At 40.4% G+C, this 24,880-nt stretch overlaps 1 protein-coding gene across 1 annotated transcript in view; it reads right to left on the bottom strand.

Moving 5' to 3' along the window:
* The window catches only part of PTPN14 (protein tyrosine phosphatase non-receptor type 14), a 70,283-nt gene that overhangs the window by 27,774 nt on the left and 17,629 nt on the right, over positions 1-24,880 (bottom strand). Inside the window, exons 3-7 of the mRNA XM_009957103.2 lie at positions 9,857-9,954; positions 7,547-7,614; positions 4,630-4,700; positions 2,801-2,888; positions 384-472 (exon numbers count right to left, since the gene is read on the bottom strand). Of these exons, the coding sequence (XP_009955405.1) occupies positions 384-472; positions 2,801-2,888; positions 4,630-4,700; positions 7,547-7,614; positions 9,857-9,954 (414 nt within the window). The remainder of the gene's footprint in view (positions 1-383; positions 473-2,800; positions 2,889-4,629; positions 4,701-7,546; positions 7,615-9,856; positions 9,955-24,880) is intronic.

Below are 24,880 nucleotides of genomic sequence, written 5' to 3' on the forward strand. Positions count from 1 at the left end.
GGCACCTCAATTTGGCAACCACATTTTCAGAAATGTTGAGCGCCTAGGCTGCCAACAGTGAGGTTTAACAGATTTGCATTCAGAAGCATCAAAGAAGCAGACATAAAGGCAAGAAAAGAAAAGGGATCAAAGTCTTCTAAGTAGAACAAGATACATGACAGACAACTACCTCTTTTGTGCTGTCAAATCCATTCACGGACATCAGAAATTATTCGTTATCGCATCTCTTACGGCCAAGAGGCCAATCCTGAAAACAGCGAGGTGACTACTCCTTAGTTAGAGGATTGGCACTATTGAAGTCATATATGTAAGTAACGAAAAAACCCCACACATGCAGCTCTGAAAAGAAACTCACTTTAAATACAGAAGACTCTAGTTTTTACCTATAAATCACAGTTGTCCTTCCAATTCTGTTTTTTATGAAGATTCCCATGAAGAAAATACCAAGGTGTATGTCATTTCCATGATTATCCTGCAGAGAAAGGATAATATATTTAGTTTAATACAGACATTGGCCAATACATGCATATGAATGCATGCTGAATACCACACAGAAGCCCTTCTACAGGATGAAGGCAGGACTAACCCTTGACTATCCTATATTTTGCTGCTTGACTGGATTCTGATTTTCATTATTTCAAAGCAGTTAGCACTTAACTGGATTAATTCTGTTGATTAGTAAGAACAGGCAAAGGCTAAGTGAGCCCACGGTTCTCCTCTATCAAACCACCACCCCACCCCCCCCCAAAGAACTGGCATTCATTGTATAATACCCCACATTCCCTATCATCGTGATTCTAGCTATCTAGAGCCTGTATGACTACCAGAAGCAATAGTCCTCTCTCACATTCACAGTATTTCTCCAGTCCTGTTAAAACACGTAGAGATTTCAGAAAACCACACCTGGAGATGGAATCCCTCTCCAAAGCTATACCCTTCTCGCTTCCTCCTTCAAGTACTCCATGTAGAAGTTCACAGCATGCCACCCTAAGAAGTACTTATCTCTCTATACAGATACATCCCCCATTGTTTTTCAGTTATTGGGTTAAAGATTAATCTGCATGCACCACAGTGTCCACTGTTCTTGCATTGTTTTTCAGAAGTTCTATTGGTTTAGTGGCCACCCATATCTCCCTGCGGGCTCCTGTTCCATTTTGCAATGGGTGGTTTTCTTAAAAACGCTTTTTCTTTTTTGCTAGAAAAACTTAATGCTCTTGACAAAGAGGTTTTTCTACATTTATCAGCAAAAACAACTGCCCCTCAGCTAGTAATTGATTCACACTTCAAAGTGGTAAATAAAAACCATGCTAACACAGAGCGTGGTTAAAAAGAATTACTAGAGGAAAGGATATGAGAAGCTAATGCACAACGCGCAAGCAAATTCTAGGAACCACCCAGCGCCCCTGCATTTTAATAGATCAGATTAGAGCTGTTCTCCTGGCCTTGCTGTACTTGATCCCTGGAAGGCAACGATGGAGTATCTGCACCTGTTTCTAACTACTAAGTGTTAGGCCTTTTGCAAACAAATGATGGATGCCAATTTTCAAGCCCTAGTCTATGTACTGATTCTCAGTGCCGCATATGGCACAAGTCAGCAGAGGTCCTATGGCTGAGTCTTCAGTTTAGTCTGAATAGAGGACTACATAGTCCTCTGCCTTGTCCTAGAGGCAGCTTTAGAAGGCAAAGAGATTGGGAAAATGTTGGGGAAATATATGTGTATTCGTACATTCTTCCGGTTTTCCCTTTGAATGCAGTTCTGTTTGCCTACAAGGACAGCTTGCTGCTCTGTGATGCAAGGGTAACACCTTCCTCAACTTTGCACATCACCCAGTCCACTGCTCATACTTATCTTACTGATAGGCAATAATATTTAACGACAATTCCAACACAAAAAACTTTGCAGCAGTATGCAGCATTAATCCAAATTAATTTGAGGAAAACATTGATTCAATTAATTGGCAATAAACAATTCCATATTTTTTGTTGTTGGCTAGGAGGTTTTTTACCCTTCGGTTCCTCCCCTTCAGGCCAATTCAGAGATTGGCCAAGGGATCAATTTTGACTTCAGCAGGAAGTTTTTTTGTTTGGTGTGGGGTTTTGTTTGTTGCTTTGGTATGTTTTTAAATTCCAAGTCATCTTTAGCTGGCAGAAAAATTGCTAGCAGTCCACCACTTACAGTGGCTGAGTTGATTAGCAAAGAGTACTGGGTCATGTTGGTTACAGTGGTTTTCAGTTTCTCAGCACAACTTTATCATGGTGGCATGTGCTCCATAAGGCCAGGCAGACCATCCATGGCACAAAGGGGCTTCCAGCAAAGGGAAAGTGACTACAAATGCAAAATAAACCTTGAAACCCTCACCTCAATTTTAAACATGTTGAAGACATGTGTGCACATGTAAGAAACCAAGGAAAGGTAAAAATGCTTAGTAAATAACTACTTAGAAAGACATGAGAAGGTCTCATCTTCGTGTCCTGTTAAAGACGATCAGAGCTCGGGTTCATTTGCCCCAGCCACTCTCCCTCAGACAGCACTCAAAAGAAAAGCAAGGAGCATCTCCGCTTCCCAAGTGAGCAGGCCCTAGTACACAGCAACATCTTCTGTGAAAAGGATTTTGGCGGAAGAGAAGTAACACTACAGGCCTAAGATACCCCCAGAGCCTGCAATGTCCATTCAAACTACCAGCGGTCATTTCACCCTCCAGAACAGCGAAACAAACACAACCTGCATGCGTTCCAAAGGTCGCTGCAGACTTCTGCATCGTTTGATTCAGAGGTTCCTTTGTAATACACACCAACATACCTTCACAGGGAAAATCTCCTGTCCAAACCCATCAAGGCGTTCCACTTCATTGATGTACATTAGCTCGGCCTCTGCTGCTGTAATGCCACTGCAATTAGATTAACAAAAGGCAGAAAATGGTTCAATGTTACATTTGAAACTAGCACACAAAAAATACTAGTGAAAAAATGGGAGATTCACAAACCACTTCAGAAGACACTGCCTAGGAGATGCTGCCTAGAAATGCACAACACAAAACTAACTTTCAACATTAGGACCACGATCAGCAAGGGCAGGAATATTTACTAAATGTTGTTAAGGTAAGGTACAAAGCACAGTTCAAATTACAGGAGGAACAAACTGAACTGATCACATTACTCAGTTTCTTCAAATGTTTTCCAGGCTTTATTAAAACATCAGGCCATTGCGTCAGGTTGTGTCTAGTTTTGGATGGCCAGTTTGAGCCATATGGGTCCTGATTTGCATAAATAGTATACAAATCCACTGAAGTTTCTTGAAATGACTTAAAAGGGAAGATCTACATTTTCAACTTGGCTGTTCAAAAACACAGGCGCTAAATCCAAATGTTGAGCAGATTCTCTTTCATAATAGAGAACAAACCAGCTGAAAACTTTTACACACGTGTCTACACATGCTCCTGTCACAGCTCAGGAATTCAGACAGATTTCAGTTCTCAAAAGCAGGTCAGAATAGATTGCAGGTTGCTCCAAAAGAAGGCCACAATTAATGTTTCTCCTCTTTGCTCCTCCTTACAACAGCTTACAAACAGAAATATAGGAACCAGACAAACACTTGGAGAAAGAGGGAGAGAAAGGAGGTGGAATGTGACCTACCTGCTAAAGTGAGGGTAAGTATTTGCTCTTTGTGTTGCAGAAATAGCACCAAAGAGCACAGCAGGGGAGGGAAATCTTTCCTTTCAAGTCTATGAGTTAACCAAGATCACACAAGCAGCCCATGGCAGAGAGAGAACAGAAACAGGCCTGTTCTGGCCAGCTTGGAAACTAACCCTTTGGTTGCATCAGAGGCCCAAGCTTGCATCAAAACTCAGACTGAGAATGGCCTTAGACTCAGAGATTGGTATTTGCCCCTTTACAACCATTTTCTGTCAGATAATGGGGAGTGCTGCACCCTTCACATAATATTCCTATTGCATTTCATGCAATAAAGCTTTAAATGCGAATTCATAATATAACACAAAAGATTATTTCCAATGATGTACAGGCACTGCCATTTTTCTAAGAACAGCACTCTAGAGGTTTAAATACTTCCACCACCAAAACACCTACAGGACATGAAAGGAGCCTGCTTTCAACAAAGGTATTTTTACTGAAGCACTAATACACACACTCCCAGTTCATTAACTAGTAACACCATACTGTATCTTTTCCACGACAGGACTCGAAACCCAACTCCTGTTATTTTCATTTCCATTACATTGAGAGTGTGTGCTTGAATGAGCAAAAACCCTCAGACAGACCCTCAGACCACCCCCGATCAAATCACAGGGTCCTTCACCATCAGGATTTAAATGAAACCAAGAAGAGAAAGGAGTCTACTACACAGCCCAGGTAGTGTTACACAAGCTCATTAAACCATATGGGGCAAATGTTTATTTGGGATAAAGCTTCTCAGCTATTTTGTGTTCACAAGAGGCAGATAATCGTTTGTAATAGTCTAAATAAAAAAAACCCAGTGAGATCTAGCACAATAGCAACACGAAGATAGGCTAGTTTAGCCCTGCCAGAAAAGCACGGGGAGGAAGGGAAGTACCAGGAGCATGATGACCATAAAAAAAAAAAATAATCCAAACCTTAACATATCAAGCTCACCTGTGAGTTCGGTGCTCCTGAGCAACCTTTTGAGTCAGCTCCTCCAAGACAGCTTCATCCTGGGTCAAATCCTGTAAGAATATGAAGTAGCAAGACAAGAATTACAATGGCAGATGCTTCAGGCTTGTTTCCTGTTCATGCTCTTCCAGGTAGCTAGAGAGAGAGAACCAACCACCAACTGCACTAAAAATTCAGAGTGTGGGATGCTGAAAATGTGTGAAGAGAACATGAGCGTCTGATTTTTTTTAATATCTTTTTGGTGGAGGATAAAAAGATACTGTTAAAAATAGGGGTAAGGTGCTTATTATTTCAAAACAGAGAACAGAGTATAGGGCATAAATAAGGGATCTCTTCCTGGATAAGGACCAAGTCTTTAAAAACACTTTGAAATCTACAAAATAATATATTCCTTTTAAAACAGCCCAAGATAATGCATAGACTACGGAAAATTAAGTCATGGGTATTTTCTGTCCTGCAGGTACTCCCTTCCCTGTGGACTGAAAGTTTTGTTAACTCTTCAAATACATAATAAAACTTACTTCATGTTTGCAACACATTTCTGAGCAGAAATTTTTATCTTCTGCAAATTTAATAATGTGTGGTAGAAACAATCCTGAAATAACCGGGAACAAGTTAATAAAGGAAGCCTGCTCAGAAATTCAAGGCAAAAACAAAGGAAGCTGAAAAACTTTCTTGCAAAGCCTCAAAGTTCTTATTTTTATTTAAAAAAGCCTTACGGCTGCATGTAAGGTACTTAAATACACTGCCTGTTTCTTGCTCAATGGGGCCCTCCCTCTGCTATTTGCTTCTGCCACAAAAAAATGTGAAAGTGGTAGCGTGCTAATGAAAAATGGCATGGTACATGCCTATGCACAGCTACACACCTGTGGGGTGTACTGTGTACATAACTTTGTTCTTTTCACTGCTGAAGAAATGCCATTTGACACACATTGTAGCCTCACAAGATCAAACAGTACAAATGTAGCTGCCCCTCCCTCATCCACCAGCTCATTTCACTCATGAATTGACAGCAACGTTCTTGTTGGAGGCTCTTTCTATGCCCGAGATTCACTTAAATCCTCCCACTTGCTTCAGGACTAGTTTATATCTGCAGCACTTAGCAACTGTCACTGAACTTGCAGTGAAATATTTACTATTACGTTATCCACTCCTCCCCAGAAGAGCAAAAACAAGTAGTTAAAGAAATGTCTAGAGAAACAGTTGATTTAAGAGTTGGCTTCTGAAGACCGTAGGAAGCAGACACTTTGCTGATCTTGTTAAATTTAGCAATAGTAGCACAGATGAAAGGCAAGATACCGCAAAGTGAGCACACACAAAACAGAAGAGCTGACCACAACACCATCTAGGCAGCTGACTCAAAAATGGAGGTTCTTAGGAGATTGGCCCAAAGAGTAAACTGCTGAACCACGCAAAAATTAACCACCTGAAAGCTCATCTAGAGGCCTAAACACACCTCTAATTTTCTTCTGAAGAGAAAAATAGCATCAGTATACTGAAATAACTTTGCAGAAGTTCATTAATTTACAACGCGATAGCTTGACAACACATCTCTCTGTCTACATTTGCAGCCACCTTCTTTCCCACTTAGGCTATTGTATACGACTTCATAAGCCATCAATTATATACAAGATCATCAGTTACTTATCAGTAGATAAAGGTGACCTACCAAAGAAATACTGCTCCACTAGTCAGGCTAACAGAAATTTCTTAGTGAAAGGTCAATACTGAAGCCATATCCCAGCTATAAAAGGCATATTCAGAGTTCATTATTAATTCCCCTTCTTGGTGCTGACTTTTTTTTCAGGTGGTATTGAACTCTGTCTACCAGCTCAAAATTGCACTTTTGTTTCAAGACACTGCGCAGCTGTCACCTTTTTGGACTTGAGAATGGACTATCTGCTGCAGTTCCTGGACAAAGAGCGCTGGTAAATAGGATGAAATGCTTCTGGAAGTGCTTTTCTCAAGCTTTCAAATTACAGTGAGATGAATCATTCTCCCTCTACGACTCCACTAATTGCAGAGGGAAACCAGATGCCTTAACTTCTAGGCAGCTACACTCAGGGCATGGGAACCACACCCACTTGCAATATTTTTTTTCCAGTTAGAAAGAATTCCATCATCTTTTACATTTTATGAAGCTTACACTCGAGACTCGTGCTGATGGACTTGTTTATCTAAGATAAAGAGATAAAGCCAGCCTTAACCTCAGGAGGCTTTCCCCCTCCCCCCCCCAATCCATCCTCCTAGTGAGGCTCAATGTTATGGATTGCAAGTGCTTGGCATTTGTCTACTGGAGTTTCTAGCATCGTTAGTGACCTTAAACACTTCCCTCAGCATTCAAGTAATTTGTTAGTTTTCAATGTAAATTTAACACAAATTTACAGCACGGTCCCTGGAGAACATTTTGAGAAGACCAAATTCATGCTCCACTTCAGTCTGAAAGTCAGTTGATGTAAATTCACATTCTCTTGAGGAAAGGCTGCATAATTTGTCCTGTGACACAACATGTACTCCATCAGCAGCCCTCATATCCCCTTGTTACGCCATGTTACTAATACTGTAGTACTGCTAACATACACCTTTTCAAATAGCTGCAAATTCTTTTTTGATTCAAAGAAGTCTGTTTCTTTTGTTGACACCCATTCCTAGTGGAGGCTTAACAGGAACTGAAAAAGAGCTAAATTCCCACAGTATACATTCATTCAGATGAAGATACAAGACCAAGTATCAAATATACTCATTCTGACCAAGTACACTGCAGGTTTTGGGGAGCAAAGTTTATTTCCACTATTAATAGTTCAGCGCTGGTGCTTTTATTCAGTTATCAACAGGCCATCTCTGAGGCATGGAGAAATTATTCATAAAAGACCACAAAAGAGGGGGATAAGGAACTTACCATAGGAAACAAGACATATTCTCGGAGGAAGTCATGAGATTCAAACTGATTATAGTCTCCAAAATCCGCTGGAAAAAACAACACAATTACTCATTTTAGCACTTTCCGCACATGTTAAGACCACACTCAACCTTTGCACAGATGCTTAATTTCAAGTGGGCGAGTTCTCTCTGAAGCCACAACCCAGCACAAAGATTTCTGCTTGTACTTTAGCTTTTAACATGGAGGTCTGAAAATAATAGTGTTATTACTAGAGATCAAATAACAGCCAACAAGTAATTTCTCTCTTTTGATCCCTAATATTATGACCATTTGTAATGCTTAACCATCAGGAGTGCAAGAGTTTCTTTTTCTGTAGCCTTCACAAACTAATACCACCCTCTAACAAGGCTGGGATTGCTCAGCCTCTTTGAAAATGCTGCACACTTTTGCTTCCCCAACATTTCCAACACTGACCAGACGAAAGAAAAAAAATTAACCTACCTCTGCTGCAATTCTACACAGTTGTACAAAAGATGCTTAATTTTACGGCCTAGGAGGTTAAAATCTACTAGCCAACTTATTAAAAATTGTCAACAACCAACATGGTTTGGGGGGTGGGAGGGAAGGCCTCATCCTTCTGCAGCCAATGTAACAGTACAGGCACTGTGTCAGTTTAACTGACTGGCCCACACCTTTCCAATTGCTTTTCTTCTACTTCTATGCCTCTTTAAAAGGTACTCATCTCCATGCTCATATTCACTCATATGTCAGGCTGAGGATTCTTGTCTAAATGTCCTTGAAACCATGGAGTTTTGAAAATGCTTCCTAAAGGCTAAACTATGTTAAAAAATACAAAACAAAGCCTATATTTATCTATCTGTTAAATACACACAGCTTATATCAAAAGAATATCTTGCCAGGAGGCTTTTATTTTATATTAATTGAACTGGATCAAACGCCATCTACATGAGTCTCATATTATAGAGGTTGGAAATCCCCACCATAAATCATGTTATCTAAACATTCTTTCAAAGCTTCTAGACAATTTCATGGATTGCAGGATGCCAAAAATGCAGTTTCATTTTGTTTTCACCTCAGAATTATGTTTTAACATAAACAGAAAGAAATCAAAATGGACATGAAACAGAGTCTGTAAGTTTAAAAGAAATAAGTATTTGAAATATCTTCAGTTGCATCACAGGAAAAGGACAAAGGGAGTAATACAAGGTCAGGAATAAAGCAGACAAGATTAGATGCAGCATTCTGATGCACTGCTCTGAAATATAATTGATTATGTAGAAAACTCAGAATAAAAGTGATCGCTTCAAACTTATTACAAAGACTGACTCACTCTCAAAAACAGCACAAAGCTGCAAAAACACAAGATCAGTGAACCATTCAGTATCTATTTAGCCCTAACTTACACACTGGAAAAACTTCATTTACTTAAATTGCAAGGTTCAGTAGGGAATCTTATACATATATTTTCCTTTATTAATAAAACATTTCAAGATTTGACAGGAAACATTTTTCTTCAATCTTTAACCAAGAAATAAGATACTAAAATGGAATTTCTGCTGCCCTAAGAAAGATCATACTGGCATTACTCTCCATTGAACCTTTAATTTTCAATCATCAGATCTTTGTGTTTGCTATTTATGTATATACTTCCCCCTTCTCTCTCATCAGAGGACATGACCACAGCACAACTGCTGAAGCTGTACCTTAGGTTTTCATAGTCAGTCACGGATAGACTGAAACACACTTTCTGCAAATACAGGGCATCCTCCTCTGCCCATATACATTAAACGATCCCACTTTTACTGATGTCCTTAAGAGGCTGAGAATAAAAACCTCGTTGTAAGAAGTAGTTTGTTATTAATTTATAACTGACATAACAATTATGGTCATGTGTTCTTTCATACTTCAGATAGCACCATCCAGCAAAATGAGTTTTTAATTAAAGGCAAAATTAAAGCCGCTGCTACGCTCTTTGATGTAATTGCATTTTAAACCAGAGAACGTGAAGCAAATTCATTACTGCAAAGTACTCCGTGGTTGGGGTTGGAAGAACTGGAGTTTTGTTCAGATTCACTTAGATGGATTTTAGAAACAGGAAAGATGAACACTGTGATGTGGTCCATCATTCCCTCCCTGAGGCTGTGAGTGTTTCACCAACCCCAGTCCACCTATGCACTTTTAAATCAATAGAAAACCCAGCTGTTGTGAGTAGGAGTCATACAAGGCCTCAGTTAGTGCCCAGTCAACACAGAGAACAAACCAAAAAAGCCGATGTTAGAAAAGGGCTATCGGGTCACGTCAACTTACCTTGCACTGCCAAACCAGCTAGTCGAATTCCCTGCTCCAGTGAAGAAAGTAATCGGCCATCAAGAACATCCTTTTTCACTTGTAGGTAATACTGATACCTACAAAAAAAAAAGGGACGGGCACAAATTAAGACATCTAAGACATCTATATGTTTGTACATTTTCTACAGAACAAAAGACCGCTGAAAGCAAGAAAAACTCACCACAAACAGGTCAGGGTGTTAAACTGCAGTCTGTAACTGGCTTCAGAAGTTCCACATTACCGAAATAAATCAATATGATCCCTGTACGTGCAATGCTTCCAGGTTGATGAAAAGGAAAATAAAAAGTTCTAATTTGTGTTCCCTAGACCACATAGAAGAAGAACATCTATTGCAATTACCTCCTCCATAAATTTTGGAGAGGTTACTGAAGACCATGTGGTCACCAACACAAAAAGAGGCTGTTCCATATTTCTTCTATTGTTTTTGCTCCATTGTCACCATTTTGATAGAAGAAACAGAATTTTGCCAATATACTTCAGCCTACTGACATAACTTCAACTATGGCCTATATGAAAGTCTTTTAAATGGGTAACTCTTCATCTGTAAGGATGACTTAGACAAACAAATCCAGCAAAACCAGCTTCTAATGTCATGCACTTGCTGATCTGCAGTAACTAATCACAAGACAAACTACGTTAGCTTTAACCACAGCAACAGAACTCACACATTTCCCCTTATATTTGCAATAGAGTAGATCAAGACAAACAAGAAGCATTCCACAAAAAGCTTAACAAGTTACTGTCCCCATCTGTGCATCCCTCCCATCTGCTGAACTGGACTAGACCCGCAGCAGTTAGCCAAAGCTGCAGGGATATGTACCAGTCCCTCCAGCATAAGTCCATCAGACTGATCTAAGTCCAGTAGAGACAGCTTTGTTATACAGTTGCATTACAGCAATAAAACAATCTCGCATCCATCAGGTTAAACTTTTGGTGCAGACATACATAACCTGTCCCAATGGAGATGAAACACAATTCCTTCTCAGCCGACACACAACTCCTCATCAGGTCTGAGCCCAAAGTTGAGGTACTGTACCTGTGCAACCACGGTCCACGTGTGCACTCAGCCTCATGTACCCAACCCCCAGAGCTGCTGATAGTAACTGATGCTCCTGGGTGACCCAAGTTAGGAAACTCCAAAAACCAACAACCAGCATGTCTGGTCATGCTGTGACCAGACATGCCAGCCTGGCTGCAGCTAAACCAGGTTATGACATTACTGCTCCCTCCAGCTGCATGCCGGCTCACCCCCCTAACACAAAGGGCACCTGCTTAAAACGGCATAGACTTAATTGCTTCAGATAAATTGGGTTAGAAAGAAATAGTACGCAAGCATGCCAGCCAGTCTTGGAGTTGGCAGCCTCTGCAAGGCAGACGGCAAAGAGCAGTCAGAAAGACTGGAGGCAGTAAACTGCAGTCAGCACACCACATCTAACCTTACCTTTGAACCTCTGGGAATAGCAAAGAAATGGTTCTGCTCTTGTTTTAGAGCGTAAATCACCTTCCCAGTCCCAATGCGAAAGGAGAACCACTGTTAACATCACCCATGCTACAGGGACTGCACTGCCTTAACTATATTCACAAATGTTACTGATTAATTCTGCGTGGAGGCATTAGAAAATACCTACGTGCTTCAAAACCAGCATAACCCAAGCCACGCTTTGAGGGCTATTAATCAAATGCAGCATTTTACATTTTTCTTCAGTTAACTCTTCCGTCAGCGATGTGAGATGCAATAACTTGCCACTAGACAGCACCAACGCTCTGACCAGACCAGTAGTCTCAAGGCAGCAGGGTGTTTAGAGGCTACAAGCACTGCAGGGCAGAGAAATCCTCTCAGGAGAGGCCTCTGCATGTACTCTTCGTGACTGGGAAGTTCCCTTTGGAGTTCACAATTTTTACACGCACTTAAAAAGGTAATTTTTGGGTTACTGGTTTTAGGTTTCCTCTTCCCCTCTCTCCCCTACAAAAGGTAGAACAACATTTTTGGACAGGAAAAATATCATCTCATTTAAAATGCTTAGATTCGGCCTTCACACAGCCTAATGAAGACAAAAACTTCAGGGGATTTTGAAATTTGACTGTGAGAGGCAGTGGAAAAAGCATATGGCTTCTCAGCTTGAGCTCTGTGTATCAGCCCCAGGTTCCACACTTGCTTGGTCCAAAAGACAAATCGGCTTGTTTCCACTTCTTTGCAATGCCTAAATCCCAATTTTGAAAATACGCACAGTTTCACACAAGCTTGACATAAGCTGCTTTATCAAGTATGCAGGTGAGCAAGTGTTTGCTGAATCTGGTCTTCGAGACGTGTAATCCCAAAAGCACACTATTTATGTCAATGCTACATATACATGCATGGGTTACATATTCTAGTCTAACAACAAAAAGTAAAATCCACATCTGCCATGAAGTTAGAGCTATTGTTAAAACAAGCACAAAGTGTACATGAAAATCAAAACAATGTAAAATCTTGCAGTGACATCCTAGCTCTATATGCATCAAGAATGTCACCAGTTTTAGTGGAGCCATGATTTCAACCACAGTGCCCACAAAACTATAGAAAAACCATAGAAAGGATTATTTAGGTAAGCGTCATCAAAAACACGATGTCAATGCAGTTGATGTAGAATCAAATATTATGACCAAGACTTTCAAAAGAAACAGTGATGTGGGGTTTTAATGCAATTTTAGTTGCCAATACTTTAGAAAAATCGTTTTAAGACAGCAGTCAGCACCGACTTAACAAGAAAGGTGTTACACTCTGACTGTCAGAAACAGATCCCATTTAAAAATCTTAATAGCAATATTCTACAATAGTATGGCACAGCATCGCTTTTACTAACACTGCAGCAGAATAAAAGTTTAGGGTTTATTATATACTGCAGATTGACATGCAGTAAGAGTTTAAAAGACATATATAATTAGCGCTGTGTATCCATCAGGACAAACCTCGTGCAGAAAGTTGTCATCTTTCACAGGCAAATGCACTGAAAAGCAATCACCTGCTATGGCTCTGACACCTTTTTCAATGGAAATGCCAAGATGAACTGAAGAAGATTGAGATAGAAACTACGGTCTGTACCAGCTTCATCTTTACCCCTGGACTGACAGTGACAAGGGTCACCCACCCAAGGTGTCCCCTGATACCTCCTTTCATTGTGGCCACACAAGGCATGAACCGAGACATCTCCTTTCACAAGGCAGGAACCGGAGAGGCTAATTCCACTGTCAAGGAAGAGGAGGAGCATACCCTGGAGGAAGCTCTGCTAGAAGGCTCTAATAGCTCTACCAGCCACAGATTCATGGCTCAGCCATGCTGCAAACCTGTGGTCAGGCGCTCTGCCCAGCCAACGAGAGCAGAGCAATTGGCCCATATTCTGTCAAGGATTTGAGGCTCCTCCATCTGAAATTATGTTAAATGCTGTTATTATGTCACTATGCTAGCTGAGACTGCTCTTTGTTCGCTTGGACTGCAAAAGTAGATCTATAATTTGAGGGAAATCAAACATTTTAAAAATGATTCAGCTAGAGATTCACTGAGGAAAGCTGTTCCAGAACAGCAGATAAAAACATGCATTTCATAAGCCTCCTATTAGGTGGTTTAGCTGGGAAAGCATATGGAAACTGAACAAAAGAGAAGTTTGCAATCTGCACCCCCAAACATTAAAAGGCAAGAAATTCAAAACTAAGACTTCCAAAGCTTTAATCACAGAGCCATTCATTCTGGCATACTAGGGGAGTGCAGGGCAGAAGACACACCACCATAGCCAAGTGGGCCAAGAGCTGAAATCTCTCGCCTTTGTTGCTCATTTTGGGTTAAATATTTTTAGCAGAGCTCTTGTGTATTCAATATAATAAAGGCTACTACAGTTTGCCAGGCTGTAGCTAATTCCAAGGGGAATGGGAGTGGACAACAAGTCTGAACAAAGCCATAATTATAAGGATATCATTTCCCACAACTCTATTTAGCCAACACAGAAAACATTAAAAGTATATCTGCATCTATTACATCAAAAAGCACACTTTTTGTAAAGTAAATAAGCTGCAACTGGACAACTATGAGACAACAGCTATATTCCAGAATCAACGTCTGCATTTTAACAATCCATACTACATCAGAGGGAAAAAACCCACCCAAACAGCATTAGTAAACAGGAGATAAGGGCACTGGTTTAAAATTTAATTGCAACACCCAGATTCAAACTCAGCTACAACTGTGTAAAGGTAAAGAAACTCCATTTGCCCATACATTTCTACACAGACCTCCCAAGATCAGAATTCGTGTTTGTTCTCCTGTAACTTCAAAAAAGAACGTGGGTGTTTGTGCAGTGTCCCTGAAATTTTTGGACCCTTCCATCACCACTGTTGATCTGAAGTATAACTGCTGTCGCTGTTTTATATAAGCAGAAAATAATTCTACTGATGTTTCAGGTACCACAAGTCACGCAGAACCTGGCCTGATCACTATTGGAATTGAGATCTTTGTAGAGAAATTAAAGGATGGTTTCCAAAAGTCAGAATATGGGTTAGTTTTGCAGAGTAATTGCTCTGGTGCACTGAGCAATTTTCCTACTAACAACTTCCGCAAAGAACCACAAGGTGAATACTTCATTATTAACTACTCAATATTATCAGACCCAGTAGCCTTCATAATTAAGCAGCATCCAACTCTGCTAGGAAATGTACAGGAACAGAACAAAAAATGCTTATTGCCTCAAGGTTTTACAACCTAAACATATATTTCATACACATAACAACAGATCTATACATTTATAAAAAAAGGAGACAGGATCAAAACAGTAAGGCTTAATACTGTTCAAACGCTGTACTGTGATCAGTCTGGATTTTTGTTATTTTTCCCTGGTTTTATTTTCCTTCTCTATACATCAGGGACAGGAAGGGTTTGGAATATACACCGTATCTCTAATGCAGCAGGAAACACTTTTTTAAAACTTTTTTTGTTTGTTTTTTAAATCAGCCAGTGGTGTTTCTGAAAATTTCAAGCCAGTATGAATAAATAGATTACAGTTTCAATACTGATAAATATTTACATTGAGTGTATCTGAAAATACACAAAGCACTACAAAACATGTTACTCAAGAGGTACAATTCCTTTAAAATCATTTCCAATGATGCAATTACTGGCATGACTAATGTTTTTTATAACTTATTAGGTACCTTTTTGTCATCAAGCCTATCTATTGGATAACTGCATAGCTATGTAGTTTAATTTCTTCTCTGGAGGAAAAGAGAACTGCTTCACCATTTCATATCTCCAAAACAATACGTCTTTAAGACTCAAAGGAGAAACAGATCGGCCCACAAGTGGTTTACCTCAAGACCTTCAGCTCTTTTCCAACTTCAAAAAAAGAATTGCAATTAGAGTACAATATGATCTTCTAAAAATAGGAACACAACAAAAGTCTCATTGAATCACAACAACAGTCCAACTCAGCTCATTTGGGTTTATCTTAGTATGGTAATACACTTCTGAGCAGAGATGCTGCAATGTACACTTACGCAATAATCTGCCCACAGGGTAAGCAGTTTCTCTACAACAGAGGCCTTTCATCATTTACTAGAATTATTTTAAGCATTACCTTTGATATTGACATGTCTATTGTTCACCTCACACCTTAAAATTGGCCATGATCTTGGCTTTGATACTATTTAGCAACAAGATTCCACAGATACCTATATACTATGTTTTAAAGAGAAACTCATTTTTTATTTTAAACACAGGGTCTTTCATATATTCTCAGCCTTTGACTTAGATGAGCCAATGACTCAGCTAGTCAATGGGCAACCAAGGGAACTAATTGATAAGGACCAAAAAGTTATTTTTATTTATCACATATTTGAGACAATCACCATAATACTTTACTCCTACAGGTTACTTTTCTGAGGAGGGAAAAAAAAAGCGCCATGCTTTAAACAGTACAGATGATCATTAGCCTAATTTTAGAAATAGAGTACCTGAGGTACACGGCTGGTGAAATTACTCATGTAAACTTGGGTAGGAAACAAAGGGACGTCTGGGAGATCTAGATTTTGTTCCCATGTCTCAATCCAGAGTACTACTTACTAGATGCTGCTTATTTCATGTGGGTCACTCAATATATTGCAACCAAACTTACAGAAAACTTGGTCTGGATTTTACATGGCAAGAATGAAAGGCAGGCAGGCAGACAAGACCAGTCTTTTCAGATACAGCATCCAGTATATTGGCAAAGATGGTGTTATGATTTCTGGGCTTGAGCATGCTGAAACACATTTTAGATGCAAGGATTCAATCAGCACATCTTAATCTAAAGGCACTTTAAAAAAAAAAAAAAAAAAAAAAGAGGTACACACATTGATGATGTCATTGTCAGTAACGCAGTGCTAAGGCCTTGTCTTTGTAAAAAACTTAGATGGTGTTGATAAACAGAACATCTCCAGCTCACTCCTCTGGAATTTCATCAACTTCTCTCCCAGCAAAAAGTCTGATGTTTCGCAGCACTAGACAATAGCCATTTATCTGGGATTTGTGGTAGAATATAAAAAGCAAGGCTGTGCTTCCACTACTAAAGGATAATATTTTTGGAAGGGTATTATTGAGAACAAGTCTACCACACCTGGTCACAGACCTTCAGACAGATCAGCAGACTTGCCAGAAAAAAAGGGAAGGAGACAAATGAGCCTTCATCACACAGGAGGAAATTCCTTCAGAAGCTCAAACCGTCAATGCCAATAGTAAAAACACAGTCATAACAGTCTCTAGGGTAGGAACTCCTTGATCATAACAACCGTACAAGGTAGGTCAAGGTTAGCTTCAGGTAACTGAGAAATGAGGCTGTTCAAAAGCAGCATTCAACTGTCTACATCCTGGTTTCCTCCAGCAGCTGGATGGAAAACATGACTGAAACTAGAAGTAAAATAAATTAAATACATGGAAAGTTTTGTGTCATTCCTTTTCCCCTTCCTAATGAGATGGAACAATGCTGGGTTAGTATCATTCTCACATGTGGGACTGAAAATGGAGGACAGATCAAAACACAGTTCATGTCATCTACTTTCACATCGCTCAATCTCTCTCTTTAAAAGCAACAGTTTATAGCTGAAGGAGAGAAAAGGGAATTTGGCTAAAACAAGCAAATTTCACAAAGACAGTCACTTTTCATGTGTTTTGATATGCAACTTATGAGCATAAGGACAAATAATACACAGCCTTGATGGCTGGCCTGCTCTATGAGCTGCAATGAGGCACTCAATGAAAGGCAAGCTACCACACCTGACCAGTGAAGCTCCTACCAAAGGCCAAAGTCTTCCAAAGGTTAAGGTCCAGCTACACAGTCAACTCCTGGAACAGGAAAACCTTTGTGCATCTAAAGACGGTTTGATCAGAATTTTGCACTGCTTAGTAGTTGTTTAGCACCTCTATTTCATCAGTTTACTACTGAATGGTTGTTCATCTGCACGCATTCCCCAAAAGGCAGCCTATTAAAATTTCAGATCTCCACCTCCACCTATTCTTTGTATAGCTGACAGAAGATTTCAAATGTAAATGCAAAGTATGAGCATTTTAAGAGCAATAAGCTTTTTACTGGCATAAGTCAGTCAGTGAACTCCAATTTCTGCAGCAAAATTGAACATTCAAAAGAACAGAATATATGTATTGCAAACAGACATGGGACTGTCTAGGAAGGTAACACACGCTTTATAACCTCTCACATATACGCAACTGCTTCCAGTATAGCCTGGTGCAGAGTGTTGTGGCTCTTCGGTGTCCACTGTCAAACGGATGGCTAGTGAAACCCTTAGCAGTTAGACACAAGATAACAGCATCACACTTGGCATTCTCGTTGGCAGCAAAAGACTGTGCTTGGATTGTGAAGAAGTGCTCTGCGAGTGTTTTTCTTTTCCTGCCATTTCTGACGGGCCACAAGCACAGACATGCACCCAGGCCTTGTTGTGGCCCGCAGACATGATACAAGCCTTCCAAAATATGCACTCCTTCCGCGAGAGGCTTAGACAGCAGATGCAGCTTTATAGTATCCACCAATCTCTCTATATCTAAAAAGGAACCCCCCAACCGCAACAGGCCCATCCTCTATACTTGTATTTTTTGTTAAGAGTGTATTATAGTTTTTGAATACTCTAAGTTCAAATAAACCCACAAACAAACTTAAACCTTAAATAAAAAGGCCAGTAATGGCATGCTTTAGCAAGAAAGGAAGGCATGCCACAACCTGATCCTCATTTTCTGCCCTTGAACTCTTGAATTAAATTATAACAAATTACAGGGAGCCCCACTACAATTTATAAGCACAATAAACTCCCTTACAACCACCTATAATTTTATCAGAGTTAATCCAAATACCTAAAGAATTACACAGCACAAAACTCTAACATGCTTTTTAGAGTGGAAAAAAAAAAATAAAAATGGGGGAAGCCATATTCTCTTGTCTTCCGAGCCCTCTCTCTCAGCAAAGGCTACATTTGGTCTCTGCAAGCTGGAGTCCAGCAAAGCCAAGCTCTGGTGACACCACCATAGCATTCATCCTTACGAAGGCTGTAGCGGGATTGCAAAGTAAAGCAAAACAATCAGATTGTATAATGCAAAGAAATCTGTGTTCTAGTGTTTTCAGCTGAAAAACAACATTCAATGCAATCATAAATACTACATGGAAACACTAGAATGAAAGATTTTGGAGCAAAGAGTTTATTAGGTATATATCTTCGAGAAAAGCCATGTATCCATCTGGTTTGGGTTTTAAGCACACGCTAAAAGTGTTGTTGTTCAACATGGCAGTCATTCTGACTTCAGACTACTCATGTAGTGAAGCTTAAATACATGCTCAACTATGTGTTCATGTCTCCTGAACCAAGCAGGACACTTGCATTTGGCTACAGAGATCCAAAGGTTACAATACAGGAGACTTTTTCTTATTAGCTTTACTTTCTTTTTTGACCATTAAAAAAAAAAAAAAAAAAATAGAACTGAGTCAGGTAGGCGAATTGCAGCAATGCCACATACTGCTTTTAATACACAGATCTTAAATGCTGTAGAGGAATATCAGTATTCTCATTCTCCCACCCTATTGCCAAAAAACAAACAAACAAAAAATCACAGTGAGAAAACAGGGGCCTGGGAAGGATGCAGCTTCCCATAATGGTGGTAACACTGGAACTAAACCCAGATCGCCTTTTCATCAGTAGAGTCCACAGGTCAAGTGAGTACCAAAGTGTATGAGAAAATTCCCTCTTGCTAAACTTCCTTCACCTTTTTTGTGCAGTTTCCAAGAAAAAACATCAGTACTCAGGAGGGTTTGGGGTTTTTTTGGGGGTTTTTTGGGGTTTGGTTTTTTTTTTTTTTTTGAGTGCAAACCCACAAGGTCTCACACAACTGCTGCCTCCACCTTCACCTTCCTACTAATGCAGTCTCCCCCATTCCCATACAGGATCCCAGGGCTCTTTCTCCTCACCCTGGGCTGTGTGCGCCAGAGGCAGCTATCGCTCTGGTGCGGGAATCTTGCATTGCCAAGGCTTCTGCGTGCAAAGCCACCACCTGGCTTAACAGTAAAATTGGAGGGACAACACTGTGGAGGTACCACCCCGCAGAGTGATTCCACTTGCCATCACCCCTCCTTTGCTGCATGACACAAAACGTGGGCTCCAACTACGAACAGGAGCTCCAACCACATATAGGTCCCACCTACATATTGGTGCTCAGCAATACAACATGGCATGCAGCCTATGTGTCATTTCCCACTTAATTAGTCACATCCTCAAAACATCAGGCCACACACAGAGAGCAACTCATGCTCCCAGATCCTTAGATGGCATAAAAGTAATGGCAGCTGTGAAGGTCCATCCTCACAAAGACGCAAAAATGAAAAGACAAGCCATGGCTATGCATGCTGAAGACTACTAAACCTCATGGGGAAGAGGAGTGCAAAAAACGCTGTTGGTCTTTCTTGATTTGGAATCAGGAAAGATTTCAGCAAAAATGAGATTAGACCCCAAAAAGTTAATAATAGCTTAGATTTACTTCCTTTACTCATACGTGTTGACTCAGTACAAAATATGCTGTTCCCTGACCTTTTGAAAAGAAAGCACAGCTAACCTTCAAGTTGTCTCCACTGTGGGAAAAGGTGGTTTAAGTTACATATGGAAGCAATATGAGTCAACAGTTTGAAAATTCTCCTGGTAGCCAGCCAGGTTAATGGCCAAGCAGGTTAGAGTATCATGCTAAAAAAATGTGGTGAGTTAACTAGAACATATGTATATTCTAGCTCATATTCTGCAACACTGAAAATAAAGAGATAGCCCAATTTTAAAAAATTGGGCTAGGTACAGGTATGACTAAAATATTCTTTGGACACAAAACAAATATTAAGAGTTCCGACTGCCCCATGCTCCCTCTGTCCATTATGCCAGCTGGAGTAATAAAACATGTTGTATACACTTCATAAACCCCATCTCATTTTTCAATAGGTATTTTAAATATTCTCCTTCAGCAGGGCTCTAAACTCTGGAATGACCTAAGTCCCCCAGCCTTTTCTGGTTAAATGTTACCGCTGTGCACTGATGCAAACGTTGACCAGCATGAACACATATACCAGTGAACAACCAGTATGCATATGTAAGCATCCAGAAGCACATCACAAAATGATTGGTTTGTGGGGGCAGAGCAGCATGCAAGTGTATTCAGGTGTTACTTTATTCAAAGAGCAAGTGAACATGTTCAAACCTACAGAATGTGTGCTTAACCTGAACTTTAAAGAAAAAAAAAAAATATAGAAATGCTCCAGTAGCCTGCAGTGAAACCTTGTTCATGAATTCATGGAACTCATTAAAAAACCTCTAACAGTAAAACCTTTAGGTAGTATCCCAACCTCACATAATCAATGTCCGGGAAAGCTCTATTGATTTAGTCCAATTTTACCTTGTAGGTAGCTAAAATCCAGTCCATTCACTACTGCCTTTTACAGTAAACTGCCCTGGTAATAAGAAAACACTGCTTGAAATGTGACACAATGAAGCTGACACCTATCTACAGGCTGTCAGTACAATAGCTCATATTCCTATGAAAAGACTTTTCAAGCACCTACATTAGGGCTCACTGCCAGCATAAAACAGTAAAACTCGGGTTGTTTCCACCTCCCAAAGAGCTTGGTGACCTTAGTGTTTTCCTAGGAATTGTTGAAAACAGTCACCCCGCACATCAGTGAATCATGCAATAAAACCATTGCCCAGGAAGTTCTAACATCCCAGTGAACGCAACCCTGTAAAAGTGAACACAGCTCTGATAACACGGGATGTTGCCAGAGAAATATGTGATTCAGTGCCCTGTTGGGTGGGTAAAGGAGATCCGTTTCATGAAATGAATAATTATTCTTTGTAAAAGCTTCAACAACAGCTGAAGCTATCAAGTGCAAAAGCAGCTGCCAAAGATAAAACACTGAACCAGTGAACATCTCACTGCACAGGAATCTGCCATCTTCCGACACTGAGATTTCTGCCAAATTCTTGTTGCGATTTTCAGCTGCATAAGTACCTCCACACAAGTGCTTCTTTTAAACACATTCAGAGACTTCAGGATTGTACTGACATCCAATTGCATCTCCTTTAGCTTTATACCCTGCCAGCAAGGCAAAAAATATTAAAGGTATTCAGCTCCCTGAAAAAGGGTATATTTAGAACTAGTTTTTGTGGTTTACGTCTTAGCTATAAGAGAAGGGAAAAAGTTTACTCCAGTCTGCAATACAACCATCAAAATTCAGTAAATTTAAGTGAAGACCGGCAGTGCTACTGTAACCAAGATTGCCACTGGCTGTTGGATTCTCAAAATTATAAAGCAGTTAAAAACTCCAATCAAAAAGCACATGTGTGTCTGCTCACAGGCTGCTGCTCATGGCTTGACCCTCTTTCTGACACTGTAGCCAAATTTCAGACATCTATCTGGGACTTCTAAATAGTCTTCTAAACACCAGTGAGCCGCAGTTCCCTTTTCAAAACACGCAGTAGAAAAGAGAATGAATCACTTGCAAAAAGTGATGCACAACAGAGGAATCCTGAATCATGCTGTGGAAATGCCCATTTCTTCTCACTGATTATACATGAAGTCTAGAGTAACCTTCATTCTTGAGGCTTCATCAGGAGAAATTACATGACTGAGGTAGGATCGACCTGTGTCTTGAAGACTTCAAGTAGCATATGCCGTAGCAGTCTGCACTTCCCTAAGGAGAAACTGCTAGTCACTGCTACTGCATTACATGGGAAGACAAAGAGAATACTAGCCCCAACCTAGGTAACATATTCATCTGTCAAAAACAGTGCCTTAAACTAGGCCAGGAGACAAGTCAGAAGGAGCATACTAATCTATGAGGTACACCATAATATTCATTGTGTACACAGTGCTCCTTAATGAATGGGCAACCTCATTCTGCAATGATACACGTTGCTACTACACCTTAAGGGGGAAAAAAGGCAGTCAAGCACTTTGCAATAGTTTAAATGACAAAGGTAGTGAGCGGCACAGGTCACAGATTAGAAAAGGAATGATCCTTTTCATCTCCATTTGAGGAGATGCATAAAGGCTGAGGGGCACTTCTGTGACTCAGGCAGCTAGGGACAACAAGTGTTTTCCAGTTTCCCACTTTTCTTACCCTCTTGCCTTAGACAGTCTGCAGTTCAAAGAAAGCACAACTTTCCACTTCATTCCAAAAAAGTAAGTTGCAGTTTTCATGAGGCTGTTCTATTGCCAATTACAGCAAGATTTAAAAAAACTTTTCAGCACTATTCAAGATAACCTGCTGCAAACACAAAACAAGAACAAGGGGACACGTTCAGATCATACAAGCAGACTTTCAAAAGGTTTTCCATAAACACAAAACACATGCACTCACAAAATGGGTCCTGTTAATAATACAGCTAAGAATATGCAACCATATGTGTGCAAGGCACTGGAAAAATCTAACAGGGGAAAGCCAAGGGCCAAGAAGGACAGGATTTAAATACAAGAGAACTGATGCTCCAGGTTATCCCAGTGATCCCCAACTGCAGCAAGGACAGCTTCCTCACAGGCAGAGAAACAAAAAGCGGTAGGTGACTCATCCAAACACGCAGCTCTGCACACAAAGCAAGCTCTTCACTGACAAAAACAGAAGGCCAGGTTTTTAGCCTCAGCACCATTTCAGCTGTCAGATATCACAGAACAAACATATAGGCCACCCAAAAGGTTTTTGCTTCCTTGCAGGAAGGCAGAAGACTCTCTCCTACATCAGCAGTTGGTTAGACCTCCAAAGCAAGTTTCAAAATGCTTCATTTATTTCCTTCTCTTTAAGGATATAAAATTTCATAAGTACCAGGTTCAAACAGTCTCATAGACCTTCAGCTGCTCTTTCTGGAATTAATGTTCAATTCTGACTGCCCTATGCAATTGAAGACACATTTTTAACATGGTGGTTTGCAGCCATGTCCTAATCATAAACAGTTGCTTCTGCTGATGACCAGGAATAGGACACGAGGAAATGGAATGAAGCTGTGTCAGCGGAAGCACCTAAAGGGGGCTTATAAGAAAGATGGGGGATTTTAGCAGGGCTGTTGCTATAGGACAAGGGATACTTGTTTTAAACTACAAGAGTGCAGATTTAGACTAGATAAGGAAGAATTTTTTTTTACAGTGAGGGTGGTAAAACACTGGCATAGGCTGCCCAGAGAGGTGGTAGAAGCCCCATCCCTGGAAACATTCAAGGTCAGGTTGGACGGGGCTCTGAGCAACCTGTTCCAGCTAAAAACGTCCCTGCTCACTGCAAGGAGGTTGGGCTGGATGGCCTTTAAAGGTCCCTCCCAACCCAAACTATTCTATGATTCTAAGTTGAGGTTGGACACTAGGAAAAGGTTCTTCACTGAGAAGGTGAACAGGCTACCCATGGAAGTGGTCACAGCATCAATCCTGTCAGAGTTCAAGAAGCATCTGGATGGCGCTCTTAAGTCTGTGGTGGGTTGACCCTGGCTGAATGCCAGAGCTGCTATGGGGAAAATTATTTCCATCTCAGCCAGACTCAATACATAGTCACATGATTTTGTTTTAGGTAGTCCTGTGAGGAGCAGGGAATTGGACTCAATGATCTTTATATAGGTCCCTTTCAACTTGAGATAGTCTATGATCCCTCCTCTGTCCTGCTGCACATATCTACATTTTCTATCCATCTGGCTCCCTCTGCACTTCTGAAATGGATGCACAATTAACCTACTGTGATCTCTGAAGTTTCACAGGCCATTAATCAATTCCCCTCAAAGCCATGCTGTTATTGAAGAATGATACTTCTTTATTTGGTAAAAGCTAGGTGTTCTTTTTCCTTCTGGTTTTTGAAAGCTAGAGAGTACTTGGAGCCACACTTCTCATGCCTTTATTTCCTTGCCAGTTACCAATCTGGTTTGAGTTTTGTTTTGAACATCTAAAAAAATCCCTGACTGAAATAAATACCATTACCCCATTTCAAAAGCTGCAAAGTTTAAGGAAAATCCTATCATACTCCATAAAAGTCACAAGCATGGACAATAAAGTTGTTACATCATTCTACCCAGGTGCAGAATTCTTCCCAAAAGTCTGAGTCATTTCTTGTTCCCAACTATGGTAAAAGCCATCCACATTCCTCACCCCGCTGCAGGAGTCAGCAAGAACTGCTCAGCATTCAGTGCCAACTCAGGCCCCCCAACCAATGTACGGGTTTAGCATGTGTCTCCAACAGCACACTTGCCCAAGTAAGGAAGACACAAAGTGCCTTTTCCCAAGTGCAAACGCCTCCACCAGCATGACTAGCATGGAAGGATTCAAGCTGGTCTAAGACCACAGAGGAAGCTCTGGCACCTTTGGTGCCATTTAAAAGCCCCCCCCCCCCCCCCCCCAATGTCTACTCCAAAGAGTACTCCAAAAGTATCTGTTCTACTAAAATTGAACATACAAATAGTTCCCCTCAGGAAAGCGATATG

Source organism: Leptosomus discolor, chromosome 2 (genome assembly GCF_034619465.1).
Source record: "Leptosomus discolor isolate bLepDis1 chromosome 2, bLepDis1.hap2, whole genome shotgun sequence".
Taxonomy (NCBI): domain Eukaryota; kingdom Metazoa; phylum Chordata; class Aves; order Leptosomiformes; family Leptosomidae; genus Leptosomus; species Leptosomus discolor.